This window comes from Paralichthys olivaceus, chromosome 1 (assembly GCF_024713975.1).
Source record: "Paralichthys olivaceus isolate ysfri-2021 chromosome 1, ASM2471397v2, whole genome shotgun sequence".
Classification (NCBI taxonomy): Eukaryota; Metazoa; Chordata; class Actinopteri; order Pleuronectiformes; family Paralichthyidae; genus Paralichthys; species Paralichthys olivaceus.
Genome location: NC_091093.1, coordinates 28,283,232 through 28,310,888, shown reverse-complemented (window position 1 = coordinate 28,310,888; position 27,657 = coordinate 28,283,232). Strand labels below are relative to the sequence as shown.

The 27,657-nt window shown below is 41.9% G+C and overlaps 2 protein-coding genes across 2 annotated transcripts; one reads left to right on the top strand and one right to left on the bottom strand.

The window, feature by feature from the left end:
* Positions 1-984: 984 nt before the first annotated feature.
* trpm5 (transient receptor potential cation channel, subfamily M, member 5) lies at positions 985-21,033 on the top strand. The gene is made up of 26 exons (XM_020099451.2): positions 985-1,087; positions 2,511-2,578; positions 4,000-4,156; positions 4,248-4,428; positions 4,797-4,963; positions 5,064-5,241; positions 6,544-6,608; positions 6,979-7,164; positions 7,463-7,562; positions 7,657-7,775; positions 8,198-8,539; positions 9,731-9,874; positions 11,793-11,916; positions 12,101-12,246; positions 14,146-14,258; positions 14,433-14,534; positions 14,991-15,249; positions 18,322-18,440; positions 18,532-18,664; positions 18,765-18,939; positions 19,025-19,193; positions 19,292-19,470; positions 20,024-20,156; positions 20,341-20,413; positions 20,563-20,653; positions 20,774-21,033. The coding sequence occupies exons 1-26, from the start codon at positions 1,061-1,063 to the stop codon at positions 20,908-20,910; spliced, it is 3,687 nt and encodes a 1,228-aa protein (XP_019955010.2). The 5' UTR covers positions 985-1,060; the 3' UTR covers positions 20,911-21,033.
* Positions 21,034-21,489: 456 nt separating this feature from the next.
* traf6 (TNF receptor-associated factor 6) lies at positions 21,490-27,656 on the bottom strand. Its single transcript, XM_020099497.2, has 8 exons — positions 27,583-27,656; positions 25,840-26,162; positions 25,437-25,587; positions 24,762-24,920; positions 24,566-24,637; positions 24,179-24,256; positions 23,730-24,053; positions 21,490-23,520 (listed from the first exon to the last, which is right to left on the bottom strand). The coding sequence occupies exons 2-8, from the start codon at positions 26,160-26,162 to the stop codon at positions 22,915-22,917; spliced, it is 1,713 nt and encodes a 570-aa protein (XP_019955056.1). The 5' UTR covers positions 27,583-27,656; the 3' UTR covers positions 21,490-22,914.
* Position 27,657: the final 1 nt, after the last annotated feature.

The following is a 27,657-nucleotide window of genomic DNA, read 5'->3' as shown; positions in this document are numbered from 1 at the left end:
ATCAGGAGAAGAGGTTTTCTTTAAGTTACAAATAGGTCAAGACCACAGTAATTAAAACGTCATTGCTTTAATTGCTTTTCATTCCCATTGGAAGATGAGTTTCCGCAGGTTGGAGTTCTGGTACAAATGTTCTAGTTGTTGCGCTTGCCTTCGAAACTCAAATCACGTTTGTGATTATTGTGATCTGCAATTATTTCTACAAGTAAACATAAGTTGTTTAACTTGCACAGATGAACCAGAGGAAGGTCCTGTCCTCACTCACTTTATCAAACTCTTATAGCTCCCAGTGAAACCACAGTCTGGATTCACACCTTCACACGGTCATCATTTCCCCCAAAATATGAAAAAAAAAATTCCAAACAGTCTGGAAATGTTCCGCTCATCGATGTTTTCAGTTCAGTTGTTTAACTTGGCTCGAGGTGCACAAGATAAAGACAACAGAGACGTCTCCATGACAAACTAAACAAAGACTGATCCTCAACACCCTGATCCCCAAAGTGATAGTTATGTCAAAGTTTGCTGCAGGCTGCATCTTTGATTGTGAACTTCCGTTAGGTGAAAATGAAATCTTTCATTTATTTTGTGTTTCATTTTAATTCACTCTGATCCAGGGTGATGATGAAAATCTCACAAGTGCTATTTATACAGATACCAGGATTATTTATATAGACCTTGTAATTGCAGAGATATACTCGCTCGTGTTAGGCATCCATGAGCCTGAGAACGGGAGCCGGGTATAGAGAGATTTAATAATTGTTCCACTTTCCACCATTTTGAGATTTAAATTTATGTTATAAAACTGTCTGATTCTGTATAAACATGTTGGTGTCTTTGTGTCTTTGGCCAGCAGGAGTATTTGGTCCTGATGAGAGGAAAGTGCAGCAGCCGACCGACATGCAAATTAACGGAGACGAGGCAGCGTCGGGATTGGCCGGAGGGAGTGTCCCACCTTTGACCCACTTCCTCGTGGCCCAGGTAGTTCACCTGAGGGATGGGAAGGAAGACGCACCCTCGGCCCGCACAGGTGTGGTTCAGCGGGAGGAGCTGATCTTTTTCAGACATGCAGGAGAGAAAAGAAATACCTCTGGTGAGTGTTTCACATGTTTAAACAGGTCTATGTGAAAGAATACTACAAATATTGGTTATAATAAGTGTTTAAACTTAAAGCTTTGCATCTACTCTATGTATTTTTCTAATGTATGTGTTGTTTAATGTAAAATAGGATTTTATTAATTCTATTCTATGGAGGATATAATTACACAGTTGAAGATTTGGACTTGAAGATGAAGCACAAGTTGTGGGTTTGGTGTTTTTCTTACCTATAAGACAGTAGATACAGTATTTCTTCACAATAATCCTGTCCTGAATGAATATTTATATTCATCAAAACTTTTTATGTATAAATCTTAACTCTGATGTTGCATTATACAAAAAGAAAAAACACCAGGCCAGAAGTAGTTTATTCAATATTGGAGAATCATTGAAGAACCACATCAATCAAAGTTTTTCTATAAGTAAATATATACATTTATTCTGTGTTTATTATCCAGCGATTCATGTTTACAGTTTGCAGATTTACATTCACTCATATAAAGTAGCTGTGTATTGGCTTTCTGCTTTAGTTACACAAATTGCCTCAGACGTCCCAGATCAGCTTCTCGTCTTCATGAGAAAAGAGGAGTTCATCATGAAGCACAGCTCGCCGTCCCTCCCTCTACCTTTGCAAGCAAATCGTCCTGTTTGCATACCCAGTCGTCTTTTCTCTCCCCGACCCAGACTTGCAGTCAAATAAAAGCTCCCACAACAAGCTGCTCGCTTACATTAGAACAGATGGCTACACACTAAATGACTCTCAGCGTGTGTGTTAACCACTGCGCCACCGCTCTATTAAAACACTTCTCTTTAGTTCAAGGTGCACAGGGAGTCTGTTGCTTTTTGTCAAAGAAACACACGCTTGTGTTGCACTTTTTTATTTTCATCATCTTTCACCAGCAGCTCAAGTGCCCGATGCAAATGAGGCCGGCAAATGAAAGTCATCGTTTACTCAGGCAAAGGGATAATCTTATTAAAAATGAATGAGTCTCTTCTTCTGAAGTCGGAGTCATGGATTCTTCTGAATAGAATCATTGTGAGAAAGATGGACTGTGGCTAAAACAATGCACAAACCACATTGTGCACACTTGTACAAGAAGGGTTTTATGTGTAAAGGGTCTCGTCGGAGCTAAATCTAAATGTTTCATGCTCTCTCTCCCTCTCTCTCTCTCTCTCTCTCTCTCTCTATATATACACCTATGTCATCTACTACATATGAGTGACAGCAATTTGTGTTTCAAAGTTCAAGCGTCAGGCAGGAAGCTCTTTGCATATGAGGCGAGGATGAAAATCCTGATAATTTTGCATTGACCACTTCTAAGGACCTTTGCATATGTGATAAGTGAGTTGTTAGTGAGTCACAAAGCGTTTAGAGGAAAAACCTGGACATTATATCTCTGTCTGCATTTGTTTACAAGGGGACGCTGCAGCCGCAGACACGGTGCCTGAGATGCGGGGATGTTCTGGAGTGGTCGGAGGAGCACAGGTCTGTGTGTGTGTGTGTGTGTGTGTGGCGAACCAATGACTCATAAACTAATCTATACAAGACATCCGCCATAGGTCAAAGCTCTTATCTGAATGACAGCGCCATTCAATGTTAAAGGTGAAAAAAAGAATAATAATCAGATCCTCAGAAAAAAGATCAGTCCAGTGATTAACAGACCATAAGAGGCCTCAACTGATTCCAAGTATAGTTTCCCATTTAAATAATTCATGAGAGCGGGACATCGTTCCTGAGCTGTAGAATAAAAAGTTCAATATTAAGAAAAGCAGAGCGCTGCATCCTCGATACAGCAGATTAAACTATAAAGCAATTTAAGTACCTCCAATGAGACTAAATCATACAAATTAGTTATTTTCAAAGAGACAAACACGTGTTTCGATTTTTAATCCATGTCTGCATCTGGATCTACTTCAACATGAGCCGCCCAATTAAGGATGAAAGGGAATATTAAAGTACACTGGAGATTCATTCAGTTATATGTCAAGCAAAAGAAGAATAAAATTACATGTAAACAAAAAAAACTAAAGAATACCAGCGTTTGGGATCATTCCCAATTCTGTGGAGTCAATATTTGTTCTACTGTTGAGGAGGAACTTATCTAAAAGGGATTTATTAATGGCTACATGGTGGCGTTTGTCTTTTTCTTCCCTTGATCCACAGCTTTACTGTACCGCTAACGCTGATAGAGCTAATCTCCTGATTGATAACATACAAACGAGCAAACAGAACCAGAACAGTCGCCTCTTTGATGTTACTGCAGGTTAAAACATTAAGATGGTTGTAGGATAGATTATGAATTTGCATGAGGAAATCAATCTTGGATTCAAGAAAAACTTCACCTTCAAGTTCAGGCCGAAGAGCCTCTGGTCTGGAAGATCAACTCGTAAATGATTTAGATTCCAGAAGCAGCACATGCACTTTTGTAGCTGAGGTTTTGTGTAGGGTTGTAGGAGTGTGGGGGGGGGGGGTTTCTCTCATCCGGGATTTTCAGGAGGCCGAGGCTGTGGTGGCCCCGGGTCGATTTGGCCGTTGTGTAGGTGGCCGATGCTGAGACGACCAGATACGTCACCTGCCTCCAGGTCTCAATCTTCTATGTAACGTGCCTTAAGATAAAGTATATTATGATTTAATACTATACAAATCAAACTGAATTCCATCAACAACATTACCTATCACCCATCCACTTCGGTTTTCAGCTGAAAATTAATTTAGTCGCACTTTAAAAAGTTGAGAGTTGAGTCTTGAGTTTGCGTTGGAAGGTTTCGCAGTAGTTTCTCCACTCCTGGAAAGTGAGAGGACAAGATGTTCCAGGTGAGCAGTTCACCTGAGACTGAGCCTCAGGAGGTGGATCTTTTTTTAACTTTGTGTTTTTGTAGAACTGACTGTATCTCTGTGTCTGTCAGTGTCCTGCTGGGCTGCTCCTGCTGCTCCACGGCGGATGAAACGCTGGAGAAAGTAGCCAGAGGCCTGGCCAGCAAAATGAAAAGGGAGAGGAGTCACTGGGCAGCTGGAAGAGTGGGCGACATCGACTTCACTGGCTCCACTAAGAAAAGAGGAAAGGTGAAGACCAGACTGCATGAGAGACGCTGTGGGTTGTGTAACGTGAGTTTGGAGAATAAACGCCCTGATGCTGCTCAACTCGTTTGTTCAGTTTGTGAGGGTGTCCAGCGACACGGACCCAGTCCTGATCTACCAGATGATGATGGAGGAGTGGGGCCTGGCTCCTCCGCACCTGGTGGTGGCGCTGGTGGGAGGAGACGAGCTGACCCAGATGAAGCCGTGGCTCAGGGACACGCTGAGGAAGGGGCTGGTGAAGGCTGCACAAAGCACAGGTCACATTAACGGGCCCTCCGTTGACTGAATCACTACAGAAGCACATCACAGAGATAAAATAATTGTCATACATTATTTATAGTTTTTCATGTGTTTTTTTTTAAAGTGCATGATTATTAAAATATTTTTTCATTTATTTTAATGTATGTAAGGAGGACTAACACTGAATGCTTTATCACCATATAGGGCTAACGTCTAATTAGCATCATCAATAGACCAGCTGCTTATAGAAAAACCAGAACGCAACTCTCCAACATAGTAAATATTTCTTTTGAGTTTTCCTAGACTCCACAGGGACTGTCTAAAACACAAACACACACACTCACACTCACACACACATATATGCATCTTCTTCTCTGTTCTCTAGGGGCCTGGATTTTGACTAATGGGCTTCGTTTCGGCATCACCAAGCACTTGGGCCAGGCGGTGAGAGATCACTCCTTGGCCAGCACCTCCTCTAAAGTACGTGTAGTGGCCATTGGCATCGCACCCTGGAACATGATCCACAACCGAGAGGCTCTGCTCACTGCCAAGGTTTCAGCACACGCACATGCACACGCACACACACACACACACACAAAGATAATCCAAAAAACAGCAAAGCAGCAATGTCTGCGTCTCCCTGCATCTCAAGGTGGATGAGCCAGCTGCGTACAAGCCGCAGGACTTGCCGCATGGCTCGGTGTATTCCCTGGACAGCCATCACTCCCACTTTGTGCTGGTGGAGGAGGATCCCAGCCGGCCGGGAGCCACCAGTGAAATGAGGGTGAAGCTGCTCAAGCACATCTCTCTCCAGCGCACCGGCTACGGAGGTAAAGCCCTCTAGGTCACTTCTGGGATCCAGTAATAGGATGAGAATCATTTCCTCAAGTGGCAATAATAAAAAAAAAAACAGAATGACTCCATTAAATGTTAAAGTCCTGCGTTGGCTGTTTCTTATATAAAATGAACAGAAATATAAACTGTAAAATGTGCTTAAATATTGAAAGTGGGAGTACTCATTCTGACAAATGGTCCCTTTCATGGTGTTCAATAATAGATGTGCTAACCATTATTTAACTGTGGCGTTGTTTGTAGTTCAGGTAGCTGCTTCATACGCTGGCAGCTTCAGAAGAGCCTGATTCATATTTCATATGTTGGAAAAACCATATGGTTTAGAATTGTATACAAATACAGGAATAGAGTGAATGTGCTCAGTCGCCTCAGTATCTGCTGTCAAACCAAAAAAACTCTCTAAGATACACAACCTCACGACGTGTCTGAGTAATCAAAGGTACTTTTCGGGGGGGTTTTCCTTATAAACAAACAAGTTCTGTTTACACTCAGTGTTTCTCGCCATGTTTATCTTGAGGTCTAAGAAATGTCTCTTATGCATTTTCTTCCTAAAAAAAAAAAACATTTGTGAAGCCAGTTTTTGAGATAATTGCAGATAATTTGACTTCCCTTTTGGGAGCTGGCTGAAACAAAAGTCACACTCATGATTACGGGGAAAAAAACAATACAGGGACCTGTTCTCAATAAAGCTCCACTGGGAAAAAAATAACCTGAATGATACCATGTAATTCTACGTTTCGAAGCCACCACTGTGAAAAGTTTGATGTTTTATTTTTCTGGGAATGTTTAGTGTAAAGCAGTTTATTTTACATCTAATAGAATAATACTCGTTCCTCAGGTCCTCATTTTAAAGTTTATGCATGCATAAGTTTTATGGATATAGTGATATATTGCTTCCCACATTATTGGGCTCAGGACCCTCTAAGTGTTCACAACATAACAGATTATTGCACAAATGTTTAAAAACGCCGGTTTATTTTTTACTCTCTTCTCCACCACATATTCTATATTTGTCCTCAGGCCTCCAAAACTGCTTAAATTTAACAATCTCATCAGGTAACATCGTCCTTTTAGTCTAACTGCTCACAACTGGCAAGAGGAAGCTGTGAAATAAAGCTATTTGTCACCATGAGTAGGAAAAACCACTTTGGGCAGAGATCGGTTGTTTTGCAGTTGGCAGGAGAAATGGATGCATCACTCACACGATAGCGGGAGGAAATAACAGAGCGGCAATAACTTTGGATGCAAACTATAGTATCATGAATTCTTGGTGCTTTCAGGTGCCGGCAGCTTTGAGATCCCTGTTCTGTGTCTCTTGGTTCATGGGGAGCCCAGGATCCTTAAAGTAAGTTGTATTTCATTAAGCAATTAGCAAGATTTTTAAACAAGGCCACCTCCTATATCTGTTCCTTCATGTGAATGTGCATAATCTGACTTTGGTCGCTGGTTAAAGATTCGGGCTCTGAATCAAATTTTGGTCGCAGGCCTGAGCCAGACTGTGAATCAAATCTTTCTGTTTACACAAAACGAATCTCTTCGAGTTAGAAGCCCGTCAAGACGCCCATTCATTTGCATAACTAGACCCATATCTGAGCAGATTAGAGACAACGTCTTACACCGATCAATTCAATCCTCTGTTGATATTTACTGCCGAAGTTTTTAAGTCAAAACAATGAGCTCGTCTACTCGTCTGCACACTGTGTCCCCTTCTGCAGAGGATGTATAAAGGCATTGGCAATTCGACACCATGGCTGATTCTGGCCGGATCGGGAGGCGTGGCTGACATCCTCGTCACGCTGATGAATAGGGGCTGCTGGGATACAGACAGCGTTCACGAGCTGCTGCTGGACACCTTTCCAAATGCCCACCACAGCACAGACATCAGTAACTGGGTCAAGCTGGTGAGAGCCATGTGCACACAGCATGGAGGCAGCCACATGCACAGATATACACATCACAAGACTCGAGCGTTGCCAGAGAAATGGGGCACAGTGGGAAAGAGTGAGAGAAACGAATGTAATGAATGCTAATGTTTCATCCTTATCTTGAAAATTTGTATGCGGTGACCTAATTAACATTATGAAGGAGGTGGGAAAAATACCAATAATATGACGTGCTCTTTTCAAGCTGACAATGAAGGGGCTGTAATTCAAAAAGAAAAATGCACATTTCTTGAATATCTGTTAACCTGCCGATCAGATCCAGAAGATTCTCGATCATGGGCATCTCCTCACCGTCCACGACCCGGAACAAGAGAGCTCCGAGCTGGACACGGTCATTCTCAAAGCTCTCGTCAAGGGTAAAGTGCTTCCTCTGACGGATGAGTTATCAAGAAACTTGCAAAACCTCCTTGAAATCCTGTGTGTGATGAGTGTGATGTGTGTGTTCGTCAGCTTGTAAGAGCCAGAGTCAGGAGGCTCAGGACTTCCTGGACGAACTGAAGCTGGCTGTGGCCTGGAACAGGGTGGACATTGCCAAGAGTGACATCTTCAATGGAGACGTGGAGTGGAAGGTGAGAGACGTACAGAGACATTTCATTAGAGGTTTAAATAAGAAAACTTGTCCTTTATTCACTGTGAAGTTCAATCGTAAAAAATGTACTTCAAATATTTAAAAAAAAAAAGTAGATCTGTCTCTAATCTTTTTGCTTGCACGATATGACATTACATAATATTACTGTGTCGGTGTCATACAATATATTATTATATTGTATGACACCGTTTTTTGAGCTTATAGTGACATCATGATGACGTCCTTCCTGCAATTATTTTTTGACCAATATAAACCTTAGGTCTTGTCTTTTGACTTTCGGACTCATTGAAAAAGTATTTTTGACCTATGCATGATGTCATTTTGTAATTCCTTTGCAACTTCTTCATGAAGAAGAGACAACGGCTGATTTAACAAACTCTCACAGACACGTGATCTTTGCAGGCATGTGACCTTGAGGAGGTGATGATGGACGCACTGATCAACGACAAACCAGACTTTGTGCGCCTTTTCGTGGACAACGGCGTGAACCTGGGCGAGTTCCTCACCTACGGTCGTCTGCAGGAGCTGTACTGGTCTGTGTCGGAGAAGAGCCTCCTGCAGAACCTGCTCCTGAAAAAGTACGAGGAGAAGCAGCTTCTGCTCGGAGCCGCCAGGACGCCCGGTCCACCCGGGCACCATCCGCCCGAGCAAGGGAAACCCCGCTTCACGCTCTTCGAAGTTGCCAAAGTGCTGAAAGACTTTCTCCACGACTCCTGCAAAGGCTTTTACCAAAAGATTCCCACAGTGAGTGTGTGAGCTCTGTCACAAATGTCCCAGTAAATCACACGCACTGCTCTGAATATGAATTTCAGCTGATGAATTAGGTTCCATTTGGTGTCATTGTGTCACAGGGAATGATTTAAAATCGGTCATATTTATACGACGGACATCTGTGACTTTGTGCAATTTGCTGCAGCTTGATTGAATTTAAGGGAACTGTTGGGCCTTGACGGAGGTTAACGCTCCACTGAGTGACATTCTACTTTGAAACTCTTAAACGCCTAAAGGTTGAAGATGCACTGAAATGTGACCTCATCTTCCACTCGTTGGGGTGAAACATAAAATCCCACCAATAAAGTCCTGGCAGTTTTTAGTGAATCCCCTTCTGTATCACCTTTCAAGTCCTTTTTTTCTACTAAATAGATTTTCCATTGGTTTAAACTTTGGAAGGATCTTCTTCTGCGTCACGTCTTTTGTCTAGAAATGATTCCAGCAAGAACTTGAATGTCGCCTGGAGAAGTGATACCTCTGCTGAGGATACCGGTGTATCTACGTTAAAGAAAGACAATTAACACTTCTTCCTGGATCAGCTTATTATGAGTTCACCCCTTCAAGGTTCATGGTTCCGTAGTTTTTGAGTAATCTAGCTAACGGACAGACAGCAATAAAAACATTAACTCCTTGGCAGAGGGTAATTAATCATTTTGTTTCCACCCCTGCTGGTGTGCATGTTAGTTTGAATGGATTACGATGGAACTTGGTGGAGGCTTGTGGTATTTGTTGACACCCTGAGACTTTTCTTCAGTGATTCTCTGGAGAGACAAAGAACCTTTAATTTCATCATCACTGGGGAAAAGAAGAGAGGGATCATTGCTGAAAAAAACCAAGCCTGCTGTCACATCCTAAGAAATCCTGTGTAAATACTGAACATCCTCAGCATTTACAAATACTTTAACTCCCTCTATGTTGTACAACAAAATAATTATGCTGTCTTTTGGCTGAAGGTCTGTTTCCTCATCGTATATCATAGAAATTCCTACAGAATGTGTCTTCTTAACAGACATACAGACAACAAGGCAAAAATAACCTTCTTGGCAGAGGAAGTAATTGGCTCTTCAGTAAGGACCGCCATAGATTGTGTGAGTCATGTCATATTTGCTTGTTCCGTAAACTGTGTAAATGTAATACATGTAGAGTTCTGTCCGTGTGCTCCAGGAGAAGCCAGCAAAGGGTCGACTGTTCCACAGCCAGAAGAACCTGGCGGAGTTAGAGGAGCGCTGTGAGCATCCCTGGAGGGATCTGTTCCTCTGGGCCGTCCTTCAGAACCGACAGCAGATGGCGAACTACTTCTGGGCCATGGTCAGTCTTGTCAGCTACTTTCACTTCCTGCTCTTGGTGTCTCACTGCTGTGCGGTCCAATCAATAACGGCCTAAATGTGCCTGGCATCGGCAAACACCACTCAAACCAGACTGAAGTGGGCTGAATTACACGCTGCTCGTTTGTATTCTGGATTCAGTGTGAACAAGAGTGATGTGGGCCAGTGCGGTGCCAGCGTAGGTCGGTCCCGCCATATGAAAATGTCACTCCAGATAAAAGAGCCCGGCGAACGGCATACTTATCAAAAACTGAGGTGAACTAAAAAGCCATCTTATCTCCAAGAACATTATTCAAATGAAGGTCACTCCAGTTGGCAGGGCAGCATATTCAGCAGCAGTAAACCAGCAGCGAGTCCTGAGGAAATTAATGAGTATATCCTGACATGTAATTGATGCTGTATGATTAGTTAAATGACACCAGTCAGTGGTAATTGCTCTTTGTTTGCTGCGTCTTTTCATTTCTTTACGGCCCCTTTACTTCCCTGAACTAAGGGAGCCAATTATTCTAATCTCTCACGCGGTCACCCTTTCCTATTTCTTATTTCAAACATTATCTGAAATTATGGTAATTGTATTCACTGTGTGTGTACGTCCCTCTGCTGCAAACCGCTCCAACACTCGGAGTCTGGTCGAGATATCTGCATTTATAATTTGATTGTTTGAAGTATGTTTCATGTTAAAGGCCTCATCACAATTATCGTTGCACGATAACGTATGCAAGCCAGATAGCTCTTATTTAATATGTACATATGTATAAACCCAGAAGTTAACATTATACAGTATAATATCATGAAATATTTTTTTTTTCTAAAGAAGCGTATGAGCCCTCTGCTTTTGTATGTTGGGCTACAGTTACATATTTATCTTGTTAAGCCCTGTAAGTACTTCCTCTATAAATCGTAGATTCTTTAAATGATTCTAGGGCCTATTGAAATAAATCTCTTTCTGGAAAAGGACCGAATGATGATCTTATCTCTGAAAAAATAATATATTGGTTATTGCTCAGTGTCTCTGTTCCTTTAACCATCATCTTCTTTTTATCCTCACGTGTTTGTGTGATGGACGAGAAATCAGTCTGATGTTAAAACATTTGAAGAACGTTTGAAGAAGCAGAAATAAGTTGATTTACTGAGAGATTGATGAGAAGATCAATACAGCTTCTTTTTTTTTTTAAAGATATGCTTATTTTAGCATAGTGAGTGGAAACAGAGGGAAGCAGCTCCCCTGCCACTGTTCACAGTAAAGTAAATTCAATTATCAATATGTTTGAATCGTCAAAGATTTAGAAAATACTTTGGAATACTGGTGTAAAAATGCAATAATGACTACTGAGTGCTTATTGGTCTGTAAAGCGACATGTGATCCGGCTCGGGGTCATGAGGCTTACATCACAAAATATCGCTTCTTCTTTTTTTGGAGAGTTTGCTGCTGTTTGTGGTCATTTCACTTCTCTATGGGCTCATTTTGTGTCTTTGTTGTGTGTTTTTTTTTTCATTCTTATGTAAGCAATCACCTCGCACAGAGGTTCTGCCCCAGTGGCTCCCTCCTCTGGCCCTGGGCTTGTTTGGTAATCCATCAATGACCCAAACTGACAGGGGGTTTTAGCCGACACACTGGCAGCGACCAAATCCAAGATTTAGTTGAAATCTGCTGCTGTCAAAGCTTTGTGCATATCTATACTGTTGGTAAACACAGGGTTATTATGTCTATATATAGTATAGCTGTAATGTACATGTTCAAATCAAACAGTGAACCTCTACTAACACGGAGAATTGTATTTATTGCACTAAGTTCACCCATTTTCATTCAACAGACGCAGCGCTCCAAAATTCCAAACTAGATTCCTCAGATCCCTCTTTCAGACTCATTTCTTGGATTCAGCTTTCTTTTAATCCTTCAGGGCCCCGAGGCGGTTGCGGCGGCGCTGGCGGGTTGTAAGATTCTGAAAGAGATGGCGCGACTTGAATCCGAGGCTGAGTCTGCACGTAGCATGAAGGAGGCCAAGTACGAGCAGTTTGCCCTCGGTGAGTTTGTGAACCGTTTGGTGTGAGGAGAGAAAAAAAAAAAAGGAAAGGTAAAAACAAAGCCAGAGGTGCGTTCACTGACCTCATAACAACACGTGCACTAACTGATCCTGCTGATAGGGAGTCAAATATGAATCTGAATGTGTGGATTTTTGACTCTGTGCACCCGTTGTAACCGTGGCAGATGTATTCGGAGAGTGTTACTCCAACAGTGAAGACCGGGCCTACGCTCTGTTGGTGAGGAGAACTCAGTGCTGGAGCCGATCCACAGTCCTCAACTTGGCCACTGAGGCTGACGCCAAATCCTTCTTTGCCCACGATGGAGTTCAGGTAACAAGGAGATATGGCTCCTATTTATCTAACTCTGTAAACGTCTGCAAAACATTTGACTTTCCAGTAAACTTTTCAAGGTTTGGTCTCAATCTGCCTGTTTTGGAATGGGCTGTTCTTCTGTTGATGCTCTGGAGCTACTTCAGAATTATTCCTTGTCATTAGTGAGTCCTCCCCAAACAATAAACTCTCACTTTTGTTTGTGGTTTGTTTTGCAGCAAGCTAAAAAAAAATGTGCGTTCATCCCACCTGGTTAATCTACATGAAGATTTTATCGTCAATGAATTTTCTTTAGCATTATTCAAGCGTGTGGGTTATATCTAAATGTGAATTATTTACCTATTATTTTTCATACATTGCACGTTGACTATTGCAGAGGTTTATTATGTCAAGAAATACAAAGTTCATGGCTCTTCAAAATAAAAGCCCATTGATTCAGCTTGATCTAAAACATTACAGCAAAACAAGCTCTGTGATTTTACTTTGAAGACAACTTGTCAAATTCTAATAATGCTGTTGCCATGACAGTGAAGAGTGAGCATCTGCATCACCTGTTAATGTCTGTGTCAGTCGGATGCGGTGAAATAACGATAATCAAATCAAATGTGCAGACCACGTGCTGTGGTTCACCTGAGGACATAGGAGAAGACATTTTGCGCGCCCTGCTGCCCCCGACTGCTAGTTGCCTGTTTATTCAATTTCTATTAAAATGTAACTTGTCCAAATCACACTAAACTCTGCACCACACATCCTCTGGCAATTTACAATCCAAGAGCCGATTCAATGAATGATTTGTACGATGTGTTTTTCATATAGAAGTTTGTGGAATTAGTAGGTAGATGAAATACACTCTATCTCTGCACTTACTTTTCCAGGATTGTGCTTACTATTTTTAAAAATTAATATTTTGGCTGCTCACTGGACTCAACTCACCACACTAAATATCCCCCAACAGACATCCCTGTGATTAGAAAGTCATCACTGAGAGTTAATTGGTATTCACTGTCAGCAGGGGAGTTAGTGTGCGGAGAGATCTCTTGACAGTGAATTGATATTTTATTTAAGGCACACAGATGGAATAATGTCGCCCTTCCCAATGCTATTATCATTCAGTGCATGTGTCATGCTTCTGGAGAATCTGGTGCGGTTCTGACATTGTGCACAAAACATGACATGGACGTGACTTGGTCCTAAAGCGTAACTCCTGGCGCACAAGTGGTTCACACATCATATGAAATAATTTGATGAGAATTATTTTCTTGTGGGGAAACTCCATTGTAGGTTCCTTAACAAAGAAGCCATGAGCTTGACGCTCTCACCCTCGTTATCCACCTCGAACTCAAAGGAAAAACTCCACAAAATCCTCTCGTTAGTTTTCTTAATTTACTTCAAAAAAAAAAATAAAGCAAGATACAACAGTCCAGCATGACGATACACAAAAATGAGCGAGAGAAAGACAAATAAAAAGAGTGAACGAGTGAGGTCAAAAAACTATATGGCTCCACTCCATGATGCCTGACGTGACTGCCCGCTCAGCTTAACCACGCACACAGATCAATCCGCATTAAAGGTGCTATAGGCAATTTTTAAACCTGCAAATATCCATACACATTTCAAGTCAAGTCAAATGAACTTATCAATATGAATTATCTCACTGTAAATAATGCAATGGCTAGATTTTTACCACAATCAACACAAATATATTTTAATACATGAACTTAAATTATTATTCAAACATTAATGAACTCAAATAGGACCTAGGCTCCTACATCCATGGTTGTACTCCCAAGACTGTAGGGCAGAAATATCACAAGGGCTGTGCTGCCCCCTTGTGGTTCATCCATTTCAACTAAATGAATCCAGGTCCTGTAAGAGTTTTCCTGTAAACTCTCACTGCAGGCTCTCCTCACTAAGATCTGGTGGGGGGCGATGACGACCGACACGGCCATCTCCAAACTCGTGGTGTCTTTCTTCTGTCCAGCGCTGATCTGGACCAACCTCATAAAGTTCAGGTGATCAATCAGTTGTCTGTTGGTCATTGTTTGAGTATAATCTGGCTTTTCTATAATTTGCTTTCTCTGCTTTTAGAATTGACTTTACCTGCTTTACCTTGTATCTCTCGTTTTGAAAGATGTTATAGAAAATGTATTATTATTATAATGTTATTATTCTGTTGTGTGTCTCAGTGATGAGGAGCTTGATAACCGTAATGGCCGCGAACAGTTTGTGGAGCTGGACAGTCTGGACACAGAAAAGGCTTTGCTGTTAACTGACGACGATGATCCTTTGTGAGTTTTACAATCTTAACTTAATTACTTTAGTTAAGTAATTAAGTGTTAAGTAATCTGAGAATAATCTTGTGTAGCTATGAATTCCAAACCTTAAGCTTTATTTTGGTTGTTTCATTGCTTAATTTCTTTCTAAAATGTGTTGATTTGTTTACTTTGCAGTCGATGACCTCAACCTTAATTAAGCAAAACAGTCAAATGCCTCTCTTCTATTTGTATTGCAGCCAAATGAATGAATAAAAACATAATAAAATGCATTAGACGTATTAAAAATAGGTTAAAACACACAAGCTCTCATAAAACAATCGGGGTTAATGAAGGTAAAACATAAAATCTGGAGAATGTCCAGTCTGCATCAACAAACCACATCATCTACGGTTAAAAGAACATCAGTAATCTTACCTCGTTCCAATTTATCGAGAAGAACTTAAGTCCTTTACCCACTCTTTCTTCCAGGGACTCTCCACCTGGAGGTCCAGCAGCTCAGAGCTGTGCCTCGGTCTGGTGGCGATTCTTACTGCGCCGCTGGCGTCGCTTCTGGAGCGCTCCTGTCACCGTGTTCCTCGGTAACGTCATCATGTACTTCGCCTTCCTCTGCCTCTTCACCTACGTGCTCCTGCTGGACTTCCGGCCGCCGCCACCCTCTGGCCCAGGAGCCCCAGAGATAATACTCTACTTCTGGGTCTTCACCTTGGTGCTGGAGGAACTTCGGCAGGTGACTGGTTCATTTATCATCCCATGAGTGTTCACATCCATCAATGTCCACATCGATAGTGGTGCGGTGGTTCAAACTATTCCTTGGTTCAAATCCCAGAATTCTTTCTGTGCAGCATGTTCCTCTAGTGCACTTTTTCTCTCTCACGGTCCAAAGACATGTAGACTGGGGTAAGGTTATTTAGAGACTCTAAATTAACGGTGTGAGTGTAAATGGTTGTCTGTCTCTGTATGTTGGCCCTTTGAGACGTGGGTGACCTGTCCAGGGAGTACCCTGCCTTTGTGCCTCTGTCAGCTGGGATTGGTTCCAGCCCTCCCCTGACCCTCAAAGGATAAGCAGTATCGATGATGGAGGATGAATGGATGAGTGGATGAAGGCGCTTGATGACCCCGTTTAGGTCAATAGGGAAATAAAAAGTTGTCTGTGCTGGACTCGAGACCTGTCCAGAGTCTGTCTCTCACCCTCAGTCTGTTGGGATTGGCTCTAGTCCAAGTGGTATAGTTTATGGATGGACATCGATCAATCTATGCATTGTGACACTTATTTTAAGTCACTGTCATTTTTACCAGATGTGTTTGCATGACAGTGTTCATGGAGGAGCTGATGTGAGTCGCTTCACGAAGCTCATTCCCTCTGGAGGTTTTAAGGATTCATGAGCCTTTCACCTCTCAGCCTGAGTCTCTCCAGTTCAGACAAACAAGGTCCACTAGTGCCGTCGAGGCTTCCTCCCCTGGGCACAAAGGCCCCAGCTGAGACAAGACCTTCAGCTCTGTTTCCTCAGCTCAAATATTTTCATCGTGCAACTCAGAAAGTCCCTGAGCTGAACAGAACTAAGTCTCATGTTTCCAAAAAAAGAGCCGCGCTGCCTGAGGCGGTGCTGGCATGCTACCAAGCCCAGCAGGGACCCTGTGCCTTCAAAGTGATGGCTCTAGGGTGCATACCTTCCCTGAGGGAGGACAACGCCACCGGGGCCCCTGTTCTTACTGTGCTTTCTCACAGAACAAGATTAGAGACTGTAGATTTAATAGCATTTTAAATCTGATAGACGTACCAATGCAAAGCTCCTCATTCTTACAAAGCTGTCAGATTAGACTGTTTGCAAAGATGAAGACATGACATCTCTCCAAAGCGTCTCGATTGCCATAAACGCAGCCTCCTTCATGTTAGTTGATGGGACATGGACCAAATTTAAAAGTTATTTGATGCTTTAAAGGCTTGATTTCTGGTTAGTGAGAAGAAGTGGAGACGCGTCGTCCATCTTTATTTACAGTCTATGGTTGTGACGACCAACATGGATAAAGCGTGTGGGTGTTTTTGCCCATTCAATAATGTCCATGAGGGTTATGTTTTAAAAACGTTTGAAGTAAATGGACGGACAGATTCACAGCTGCTCATCTGGAAGTCAACAGTGGACTCAGAGATGCTCCTGCAGAGTTTGAAGTTGAAGTTGTCGAGGAAATCGAAGGAGAGAAAGTCAGATTCCTCTATTTATTATTTGCACTAGTGGAAAATAAATATTAAAAACAGTTATCAGAGGCCGAGACGTCAAACCTCCCAAGTATTTCTTTCCATAAATGTCTTCACTAAGCTTCACTAACAACCACAGCTAAGTGGTCCAATAACATATAAATAAAACATAGAAATCGACCCAGGGTTTTCTGAGGGTGCAGTTGCAAACACAGAGAAGTTGTAGCAGATGGCATATTTCACAAAGAGCAAACTATAATATCATATAATATATATAATCAGGTTATGATCCAGGCTAAAAGCAGCTGTTAAAATGTCTGAAATAAAAGGTTTATAATATTAGTGCCCCCTCATTAGAACATGAGTAGATGAGACTGTATTTGTGCAATGCATGGCTTTGCATGAGAATTTCAAAGTTATTCTATCAACTGAAATATCATTGGTCTCTCATACTTTCACATCACACAAGTACAACACTTTCTAGCAGCAAGATGACAGGAGGAGGCCTCCTACACAGGAGCACGCTCCTGCTGAGGAGCTGGGCCTCAAATAAAACATCTTCAGAGAGAGCCGAAGAGGTTCGACAGTCTCTGAACACTCTCATCTTCCCAGGAGACGCTCGCACAATCTGCCCACTGAGCTCTACGGGGTCGTCTACGAATGACGATGCCACTTTTCAAAAGAAGAGATTGGTCAGACGGTGATGTTTTTCTCGCATGCTTATCTCAAACATAACCCGCTCCGGACATAAGTTACCGTGGAGATTTGAACCACAGCCTCTACGCCTCAGTTTGTCTCTTCATGAAAGCAGCACACGTCTCTTAGCTTGTTCTCATTTTTTCCATCAAGAGAACATGCAGTTTTTTTTTTTTTTTGTGGAATCGCAGGTGGCCCAGTTCAGGCCACAGGAGACACCGAACCTCACACTTCAGGTGTAAGAGACTTTTCACAGGGGTGAGAATGTGGGACGCTGCAGGTGCTTCTGAAGCAGCCGGGCTGTGAACCTGCCATCTCCCTGCAGTGTGTCTTAATGGAGCTGCAGTGTTTGACCTGGAGGAGACCTGGCATGTCAACGTCAGACAAAATCGCTTTAGTTATATGATTTCTGTTGTTTTAAAAGGTTTTGTAAAGTCTCATAAATATTTTTTTATATATATACACCACAGTAAATTCCTTGTATGTGTCAACCTGCTTGGCAATAAACCCAAACCCCAATCTTTTAGCCAACAGTTTCAAAAGAATGTGTGAAGGATGCACGTTAAAATCATGCACTGTATACAAATAATTTACAATTTGATCATAAATCACTTCCTGTTAAATTAGTAAAACTCACAAATAATATTGAGCAAAAGCATCAGATTTAGAAGTGAACCAGGACTGAGAGAGAAATAAATGTGGCTTTTAATTCTATGGTTTCTTTTATTATGTATATTTTATCATTATATATTATTATACCTTATACTATGAACATTATTTTATTGTTTTCTTTTCCATTGATCTCTAAATCCTTCTGAATTTTTAATCCATTTTTAACATTATATATTTTGTCACCCACTGATTAAACACTTTGAATTGTTTGATTGATTGGTTGATATTATGACGCAGAGCTTTTTCACGGATGAAGAGATAAACATCTTGAAGAAATTCAAACTGTATGTGGAGGACAACTGGAACAAGTGTGACATGGTCGCCATCTTACTCTTCGTTGTTGGGGTTTCTTGCAGGTCGGTAACATTAAATGACCCTGAAAGAAAAAAAACAAGGCTTTAGATTTGTTGTTACGAGTATTAATGTTTGTTTAAATTGATTTCGCAGGATGGTCAGTGACACATATGAGGCCGGCCGGACGGTCCTGGCCATCGACTTCATGGTTTTCACTTTACGTCTGATCCACATCTTCGCTATTCATAAGCAGCTCGGCCCCAAAATCATCATCGTGGAGAGAATGGTGGGGAAAACAAAACGCTTGTATGTGAGCATGGAAGTCAAACGCAAAGACACTGCCGACCTGAAGAGGTCTAAATAAAAGTATGTCTCCTTCTTTACAGATGAAGGATGTTTTCTTCTTCCTCTTTTTCCTGAGCGTGTGGCTCATTGCGTACGGCGTCGCCACCCAGGCTCTTCTCCACCCCAATGATCCCAGGATCGACTGGGTGTTTCGTCGAGCCCTGTACCGCCCCTACCTGCACATCTTTGGACAGATCCCCCTGGAGGAAATAGATGGTAGATTACACTGGTAACAATTTCTGGTTAATGTTTCCGGTTCATCCATACAATAGTTTTGTGTCTTCTTGTTCTTTCCTCACAGCTGCTCGCATGCCTAATATTAACTGCACCAACGACTCAGAGGAGATCATCTTGGGTCTACGGCCGCCGTGTCCCAACGTCTACGCCAACTGGCTGGTCATCCTGCTGCTGGTGATCTTCCTTCTCGTCACCAACGTCCTGCTCCTCAACCTGCTGATCGCCATGTTCAGGTCAGGAGGGGAGAGAGTCCGCACAACTGTCCATATGTCTGAGGAAATGAGTTCAGCTTATTGTGTTTTTCTTCTTGTTGTCCCCCCGATACTTACAGCTACACATTCCAGGTAGTGCAGGGCAACACGGACATCTTCTGGAAGTTCCAGAGATACAACCTGATCGTGGAATACCACAGCCGCCCAGCGCTGGCTCCACCCTTCATCATCATCAGCCACCTCTCTCAGATCCTCCTCAGCCTGGTCAAACGGCCCGAGTCCAAGCAGGAGCATCTGGGTACGAAGGCTCCATCTGCATATTTCAGCATTTTCCCAATCAGGGACCGTGACGACATTCTGCCTCGTTTCAAGCAGATGAAATAGTTTCTTGTGGCTTATCTGGTTAAATTAAAATTAAATGGAATAGAGGCAAACACACACTGTGCTTTTATCTCTGGCCTTCACCTTCTCCGTCCATGGAAATTGCCTGTTGTTTAATTGGATTTCGGAATGCCTCATTTTGTGTGTGTGTGTGTGTGTGTGTGCATGACTTTCTATGACTGTCTCGGTTCAAATCCATTTTTGTGAGGACATTTTGTCCGATCGTCACAACTTTAAAGTCCGTTTTTGAGTATTTTGAGATCAATAGATATTTAGATTGATTGATTGATAGAGTGAAACTTATTTATAAATATGTTAATCGAAACATCATAAAATGACATTGACAGGTGCTACTTTAAACCTGCAACTCAGAGACTGATGATACAAGACAGGCTGGGGTTGAGGTTTGGTATTTAGTTGTGATCTATAGAAAGATAAGTCTTTGTGTGTGTGTGTGTGTGTTTTGTCAGAGAGGGAGCTGCCAGTGGGGCTCGACCAGAGGCTGATCACATGGGAGACGGTGCAGAAAGAGAACTACCTGGCCAAAGTGGAGCGCCAGCACTGGGAGAGCAGCGAGGAGAGACTGAAGAGCACCTCCTCAAAGTAAATCTCATTTAGTCAAATACTCTGGATGTAATAATATTCAACAAATCGGCTCTGATAAACCCACTGCACCTAAACCAGCACCACAGCATAGCTTGTTTTAAAGCTCTTCTACTCCCTAGTGGTGATAGTGGATAACTGCAGCGCTGGCTGTGGCTGTGGCTGATTTTTATTTGTGACCCAGGGTTCAGAGCTTGCTGAGGATTGTCGGTGGGTTTAAAGACCAAGAGAAGCGAATGGCATCCATGGAGGCTCAGGTAAACCTTGGATAAAGTTTCCAGAAAAGTAAACCACCTGTATTACAAATATTCTGCATTTTTTCAGGTAATAAAAATCTATCAAATCAGGGTTCGAATTGACTAACAGTTTAAATAATCCTCGGCCGTTCTGTCTGCCTGGTCTCCAGGTCAGATACTGTGGAGAGGTGTTGTCCTGGATGGCCGAGTGCTTCGCTCAAAGCACGCTCAAGTGTGGGAAAGAAGCTCCAAATGCTCCGAGTGAGTCTAAAAACCAGACACAGGAACCGACTCGTGATTTACGGTGAAAATAGACCAAAAAAAAAAGCTCTTTCACTGTTACTATTGTGCATTTAATATTATTATGGCATTACATTTCAGCATCTCTGGGGGGGTGCAAGGCGAGCAGCAACAAGGATGCATCTCAAAGTCGACCAGAGAAAGAGGAAAGTGGAGAGGTCAGACCAGGTCACCCAGGATATGGAGCTAACAAAAAGTTTCCATATATTGATGAATAATGTAACAGTGGCTGAAAGTGTGCGGACAGCTAATCACTTTATTTAACATTATATAACTTCTGTAAGATGTAAGATGATTTTGAGAGGAAAGGGGGATTTTGTTCGGACTATAATTTAAATGTATAAAATAAAGATGCCTGCCTGGTGTTTGGCTGTTGTTGCATGTCAGGACACATTAACGCCTGTGCGGCTTCCTGTTGTCGTCACACACCCTAACAACACGTCTCTGACTGTTCTGTGAAACACAAGGAGGAGCAAGTCATCAAATTAGTCACTCAGAAAAATGACAAAAACATACAGGAATAAACCTCAGTTGAAAATCTAATTTTTCTATTATAATGTTACACCAGTAATCCGATATTAACCCCAATGATTAAGACGTAAACAGCATTTTCTGATGACCTTAACCTGAATCAAGGTCATCAGTGAATAAGCGATTATCAAATTAAGACATGTAAAGTTTTCTGAACTCAGTCTCAGTGTGTATACGTCTTACTCACACTATAACATCCTAGGTGAGATCTCACAGTATTTAACAACGCTGACATGTACATCAGAATATGCTCCGTAACATGTAAATATGAATATGAAAGTAATATTTTATTAGCAACTCACGTAAATGTGAAATCTTAATAACATGTTTTTCAGAATAAGGTAAATTGTCAGAATGTAAAACAAGTCATTGTATGGTCTACTGAAGTTAGCTTAGCTTTAATTCAAGGCAGCCTTTGATTCCAAACATTCAATTATTAATATTGTATTAACATTTATTATTTTTTAAGTGTAACTATTGTTTATACAGTGAAATCAATACGATGATAAAGCAAGCTTAAAATCTTTATCTACATCTGTAAAAGCTTAGCAGGCAGCATGATATATCAGAGTATGTGATGTGAGATTTACAGTACATCTACTCTTGAAATATCCTTATAAGTCACATTTGGCAGGAGCTACGAGTGAAAGGCACAAATTAAAAGTACAATGAGCAACTTCTGCTGCGCTGTCATGTCTTCAGCAAAAATATACAGTGTTGATGAAACAGAAAAATCCACGTTGACAAAGAGTGTGCGTCACAGAGACATAATCAGGTCAGAAGAGTAAAACAAAATCAATAAATGAGCACGTGAAATTGAAAACTGATATTCCATATCCTAACAATGACCTACTTTTAAACCCCCTGTGGAGCTTTATTGTAAACACAACCACGTTTACGGTCTCAATTAAATGAATTTCCTTCCTCACAAAGCAGACCTGTGAATATTCTCAAACTTGCATTGTCTTTAAACATCCATAAATACACCAACTTTTACACTTTTTCTTCAGTCTCTCTTGGAACAGTTCTTGGAACCTTACCATGTTACCACAACCAACTATCCAACATAGTAATACAAACGAAACCAACAATCTGACATACATAGCCATTCTTCTGTTTAGAAGACATGACCAGACTTGATTCATGCTTTTGCTTTAAAACAGATTGTGGACGACATCACTCTCTGTACGTACATGTGCATCCTTGTGTGTGCTAGCAGAGGAATAGGTACAAAAATTATTTTAAAAAAAGGTCTTAGACTATTGTAAATGTCAAATGTATCAACTCCAGCAACCACAAGAAAAGAGCAAGTCTGTAGTAATGCTCAGTCTGCAGGCAGCATGAACACATCTTTAACTGGAGCTGAAGGAACATGAACTATTTAAACAATTGGTGCCATGTGGGTAAGCACATAAATTGCAAAATTAACTATAAAATGAATGTATTTTTTTCTATTTTCATATCATATCTTCATATCTATTCAAATAAAATATGAGTTGGCATTCAAAATCTGGCAAACAAATAAATACTAGCATTTTGGCTGTTCACAAAATATAGATAGATATCCCTTCAGATGTCTACCAATAAAATGAACTAAGCAGTATTGAAACATTGGGATAAGTGTTGTACTGATATATATATATATATATATATATCAGCATAATGACAATCCCATAGATATGAGTTTGACTTTAGTCCCTCGAAACCGATGCCTCATGCCCTCTAGGCTGCACCGTTGGTACGTCACGATGAGGCATATTGTCAAAACGCGACGTCACATCACAGCGGATAAGTAAGGTGTCATCTTTAACAAAGGCTCTCTGATTCAGCTGATTCAGGTGCATGAAGGTGACGTAGCCAAATCCTTTGGGATTGCGCTGGATGGTGGGCTTCTGAAAGGCTTGCAGGTCAGGCTTAGTTTCCATCACCTCCATGTGGTTTTGACCCTCGGGGCCCTGGTCGAGGATGGCGAGCCGGATGGTGCCTTGGAACGGCCAGGTCAGCTCCCCGTCAAAAGCTCCCTGCATGGTGTGGACAAACAGGGAGATGAAGTTGGAGCAGCGCGGGGCGTTGGGCGTCTGCAGGTGTAAACGCAGGCACAGCTTGTAGCCTGGGTAGCCCGTGTAGAAGCCAGGGCTGTGCTCGACCACTGGGAGTCCAGCTTCTTGTTTCTGCAGGTGGGCAGAGAAACCTTTGAGGTGCCAGATGAAGATACCATGGCACTGCTGGGCCTCCAGCGCCTTTACAGTTTCCTCCAGCATTGAAACCCTACGCCGGAGCTCTACAAGCTGACCTGCCTGTGAAAGAGACAGAACAAGAGTTTTAAAGAACAGAGGCTAAGACGATTGTGACAAAATCTAAAAAAATCTACGGACAAGATGTTTCCAATGAGAAGGGAATGAAAATTAGGCTTATTTGAAGGTCAACCATGGCAGAAAGGGCCAAATGGTAAATCTACACAAATCATGTGAATGCACATTAGCACTCGGACTCTGACGTCCCCTACCTGTGTTTCTTTTAAGATGGTGAGCTCACGTAGCCGGTGATCCTGCGTCACCAATCGTCCATCCATCTCTCTGAGCCGCTGCATCTCGTCATTAGGCTGAGCCGAAGCACAGTTGATGCTGCCGCCTGAAGCCCCTCTGAGCCCACTAGAGGAAGATAGCGATGCTGCAGCTCCTTGATCCTCGGAGGAAACAGAAGGTCCATGCGCCCACAGGGATTTGGGTGTGGTGCCATTGAGGCTAAAGCCACGCAGGAACTCAGCCATGTACCACATGTGCATCTGTGTGAACTCCTGCATGTGCTGAGCCAGGTTATGGCGCTGCATCTGCAGAAGCAAACACATTTTCTTTGTGACATCTGGTTTGGGGACTGACTTCTCAAGGATTGAACAATTTCTTTCTGGTGTGTAGGAGATTTGTAGAAAAAGAAACTTTGAATTTGATCACCTACCCTTTCCTTACATCCAAAGGTGCTAAAGTTACAGGCGATGGGTGCTTTTGGGCAATCTGTGTCACAATGAGATTCAATCTGCAAACAGAACATCTTCAGATTAGTTTCACTCATGTTTATTTACTGAAATTGGGTTTTATTTCAAGATTAAAGTTATTACTGTAAAATCGTGGGCAAATTAAATGAAGAAAGAAGTAAATTAAATCTAAAACAAAAACCATTTAGACATCATGAAGCATTGGGTGCCACCTGTGACGTGCACGGTGACTGTGTTTGGAATGGTTCCCTGTCTTTTAAATGAAAGAGAAGTTCCAGTGAGAAACAATTCACTACTTCTCATTAGAACTAATCAACCAGATCCTTTTTTCATGGCATTGTTGCACTCACCTGGTCTCTGATGAGATCCATCTCACAGTACTGACACTTCACGTTAGCAAAGGGACACTGCTGCTCGTGAAGCTGAGGGAAGAACAAAAAAAAGTAAGACGAGAAACCCTCACAGATACACAATGCAACTACTGCTATGAGAACAATTATGGAAAAAAACACAGGAATGGAAATTGAGTATGTGAGTCAGCAGTACCTCGCTCTCCTCATAAACAAAGCATGCCACACAATCAGGACATGACACAGGTCTCCTTTGGCACTCAACAGTTGTGTGCTCCTCTAAGTGGCTCTTTCTCACAGACTGCTGGCACTGTGGGCAAGGCGCCGTCGCAAACTGACACTGAGCCAAATGATTCTGGAAAGAAAATGACATATTGAAACAATGCAGTTAATAAGACTCTATGTGGGGCAGCAGCAGCTCATGTACAACACTGTTTGTCTACACCAGAGGAAGATGAAGCTCTTTACCCGACAGTCTTTTTAGGTCTGCTGGAGTTATCAGCAGTTCAACATGTGCACAATTGTTTCTCTGACTAAGATGCAGTAAGTTCTCCAGTATAATATTTGCACTTGTTGTGCAGAAAACTTCTTTAACAGTGAAGTCCAGACATTTTCCTGAAATTTTACAGAGGGGCTGTACATGTCACACATGTCCAACTAAGTTGCTCCAGACATTTCCCACCAGCCCCCTAGTAAAATGTCTGGAACATGTCAGTGAGCCCACAGGAAAACACTGAAGGAAAATTTCCAGAAAATTAACCTTTTAAAATGATTTAAATATAATTTCAATCTCATAACCAGCTTAATTTTAAATCACTGTCCTCTTAGCTAAAGTTTCCATAACAATGACTGTCACCCCTTCAATTCTCACCTCCAAATGTCGTAGCTCCATTTTATCAACACAACCAGAGTTTGGACAGCAAACAGTTAGTGATAGAATCTCCCGTTTGGCAAAGTTATCAGGAAACAGCTGATCTTCCGACAGCATTTCGTTGTCCACAGGGCATCTCTGTCCTGTGTCACTGTTTGAGCAAGAAGAGGAGTCATTTAGTCTGAGCAGGGAGATCATCAGTTACTGCACAGCGATTTATATTTGAGTAGGAAAACTAGTGTCAGTGAAAGTATTATCATCTATCACTATCTAAGATACTGCTCAGAAAATGTACATATTGTTCTGTTACTAATAACACATTGACAACTTTTCAAGAGTGAGCCATAAGGTTAGTGTTTACAAATGTCTTCAGTTTTATTTGGAGAGCTTCACAATAACATACCGAATGGATTTCTCAATGCAGTTCTTGCAGAAACGGTGACCGCAGGGTGTTTGAACAGCATTCCTAAGAGCCATGAGGCAGATAGGGCACTCGTATTTACTCTCCAGGGGCGGGTCAAACTCCACGTCGTAGCCCTGGAGGGGGACAGCAGCCTGAAGACTTGTGGAGTTGCCGCTGATGAGGGTACCAGAGCTCTCTGATGGGCTGAGAAGGGATTCTCGCTCTTTTTCCAGCATTGCCAAAGCACAACTAGACAGCTCTCCACCAACAGCTCCTTCATAGCTATCCTCCTCCAGACTCCCCTTGACATCAAAGCAAGCCATCTGTGGAGAGTGCAACAAAAATGAGCTTTTAAAAAAAAAGTAACTGAACTAGGGCAGCCAGGTTCTGTCACAAGATATAATCCAGAGACTCCTTAACTCCTAAAGCACGAGAGGTGTTAAAACTCTCTAACATGCTGTAGATACTGTTATGGTACATAGACAATACTTTACACTATAGCTAGTTTATAGTGTGAATAGCATTTCTAAGAGAATGCTTTACAGCTGCAACTCAAAAGTAAATTTGTTTGCTTGCAACCTAGTTTGCTATCTCATGAGACAAATAAATACAGAAGATTTCGAAGAATTGAGAACCAGACATTCAGAAAGACATATTTAAACTTTTGAATACCTTAAAGTGGCCTAATCGAGGAGATAAAAAAAGCTTTGTATAACTTTTCAAGGCCAGCAGAAAGCGTGTGACTATTGAGCCTTTAAATTGAATTGAGTGAACTTCCCCTGCACATGGTAACTCATTAAATGAAGAGGGAATGTGTAACAAAACAAAAACTAACACAACACAACTAGAGATCCATCTTTAACTGAAGACGCAGCATTTATCCTTCCCTTCAGACAATCTAAGAAGCTTCTGTGGTCAGACTAGCACACAGGATCCTTAATGACCCGTCACGCATTCTGTTCTCTGTGTTAAACCAACCGCCTCAAGCTCTAATTCATCCCAGCGTCCATCACACTGCTACACTTTGGTTTGTAGGTTTTAATGCCAGTTTTTGTTTTTCATCTTTTATGCCTTTTGCCTAAGTGTTTTTAGGGCAACTGCAATACGCAACCCACTTTTATTCTTGGGTTGCATTATTAATGGGTTGTGAATCGTGGAGGCAGCTGACTGCTTGATAGACAATACACCTTCTCACGTATTCTGCCATTACTGACAATAACTCCTCCATTCATATGTCACTGCTGCTCCCTTCTTCTCTATCAGACATTTACTCTTATGTATAAATACATACTGTTATCTTGCTGATGCCGGGAGAGGGATTTACTTTATAATTTTTTTTAAAAAAGTACAAATTGATTGATTGATTAATATTCTGGCTCTTACACGATGTGTCCTTGTGACCTGTTTTTTTTTCTTCTGCAGCTGTTGCAGCACTTTACCCCAGTAAAACATTTCCCCCCCTACTGGGACGATAAAGTAACATTTGACCTACATTAAACTGATAAAAAAATATATATTTCTGATAAACACACGATCGAATGTGTCGAAGCATTAGCGACGGTGTGTTTGTAATGTTGTCACTTGATGAGCAGCCATGCCCCTGGATGCGGAACTTACAACTGTAGCGTTGAAATGTGGAGTGAAAGGAAAGACACAGACACGGGAGACAGAAACAAACACGAGTGATGAGGTGGAAACAGAAAAACAGACAATTAAAAGCAGAATTCTAACAAACAAACTCACCTTTGACGCGAGAAAACTCCTCTTGACTTTTGGTTTTCGGGCTGAATTTCCTGTTTCCCTCCCCCCACCCCGCCC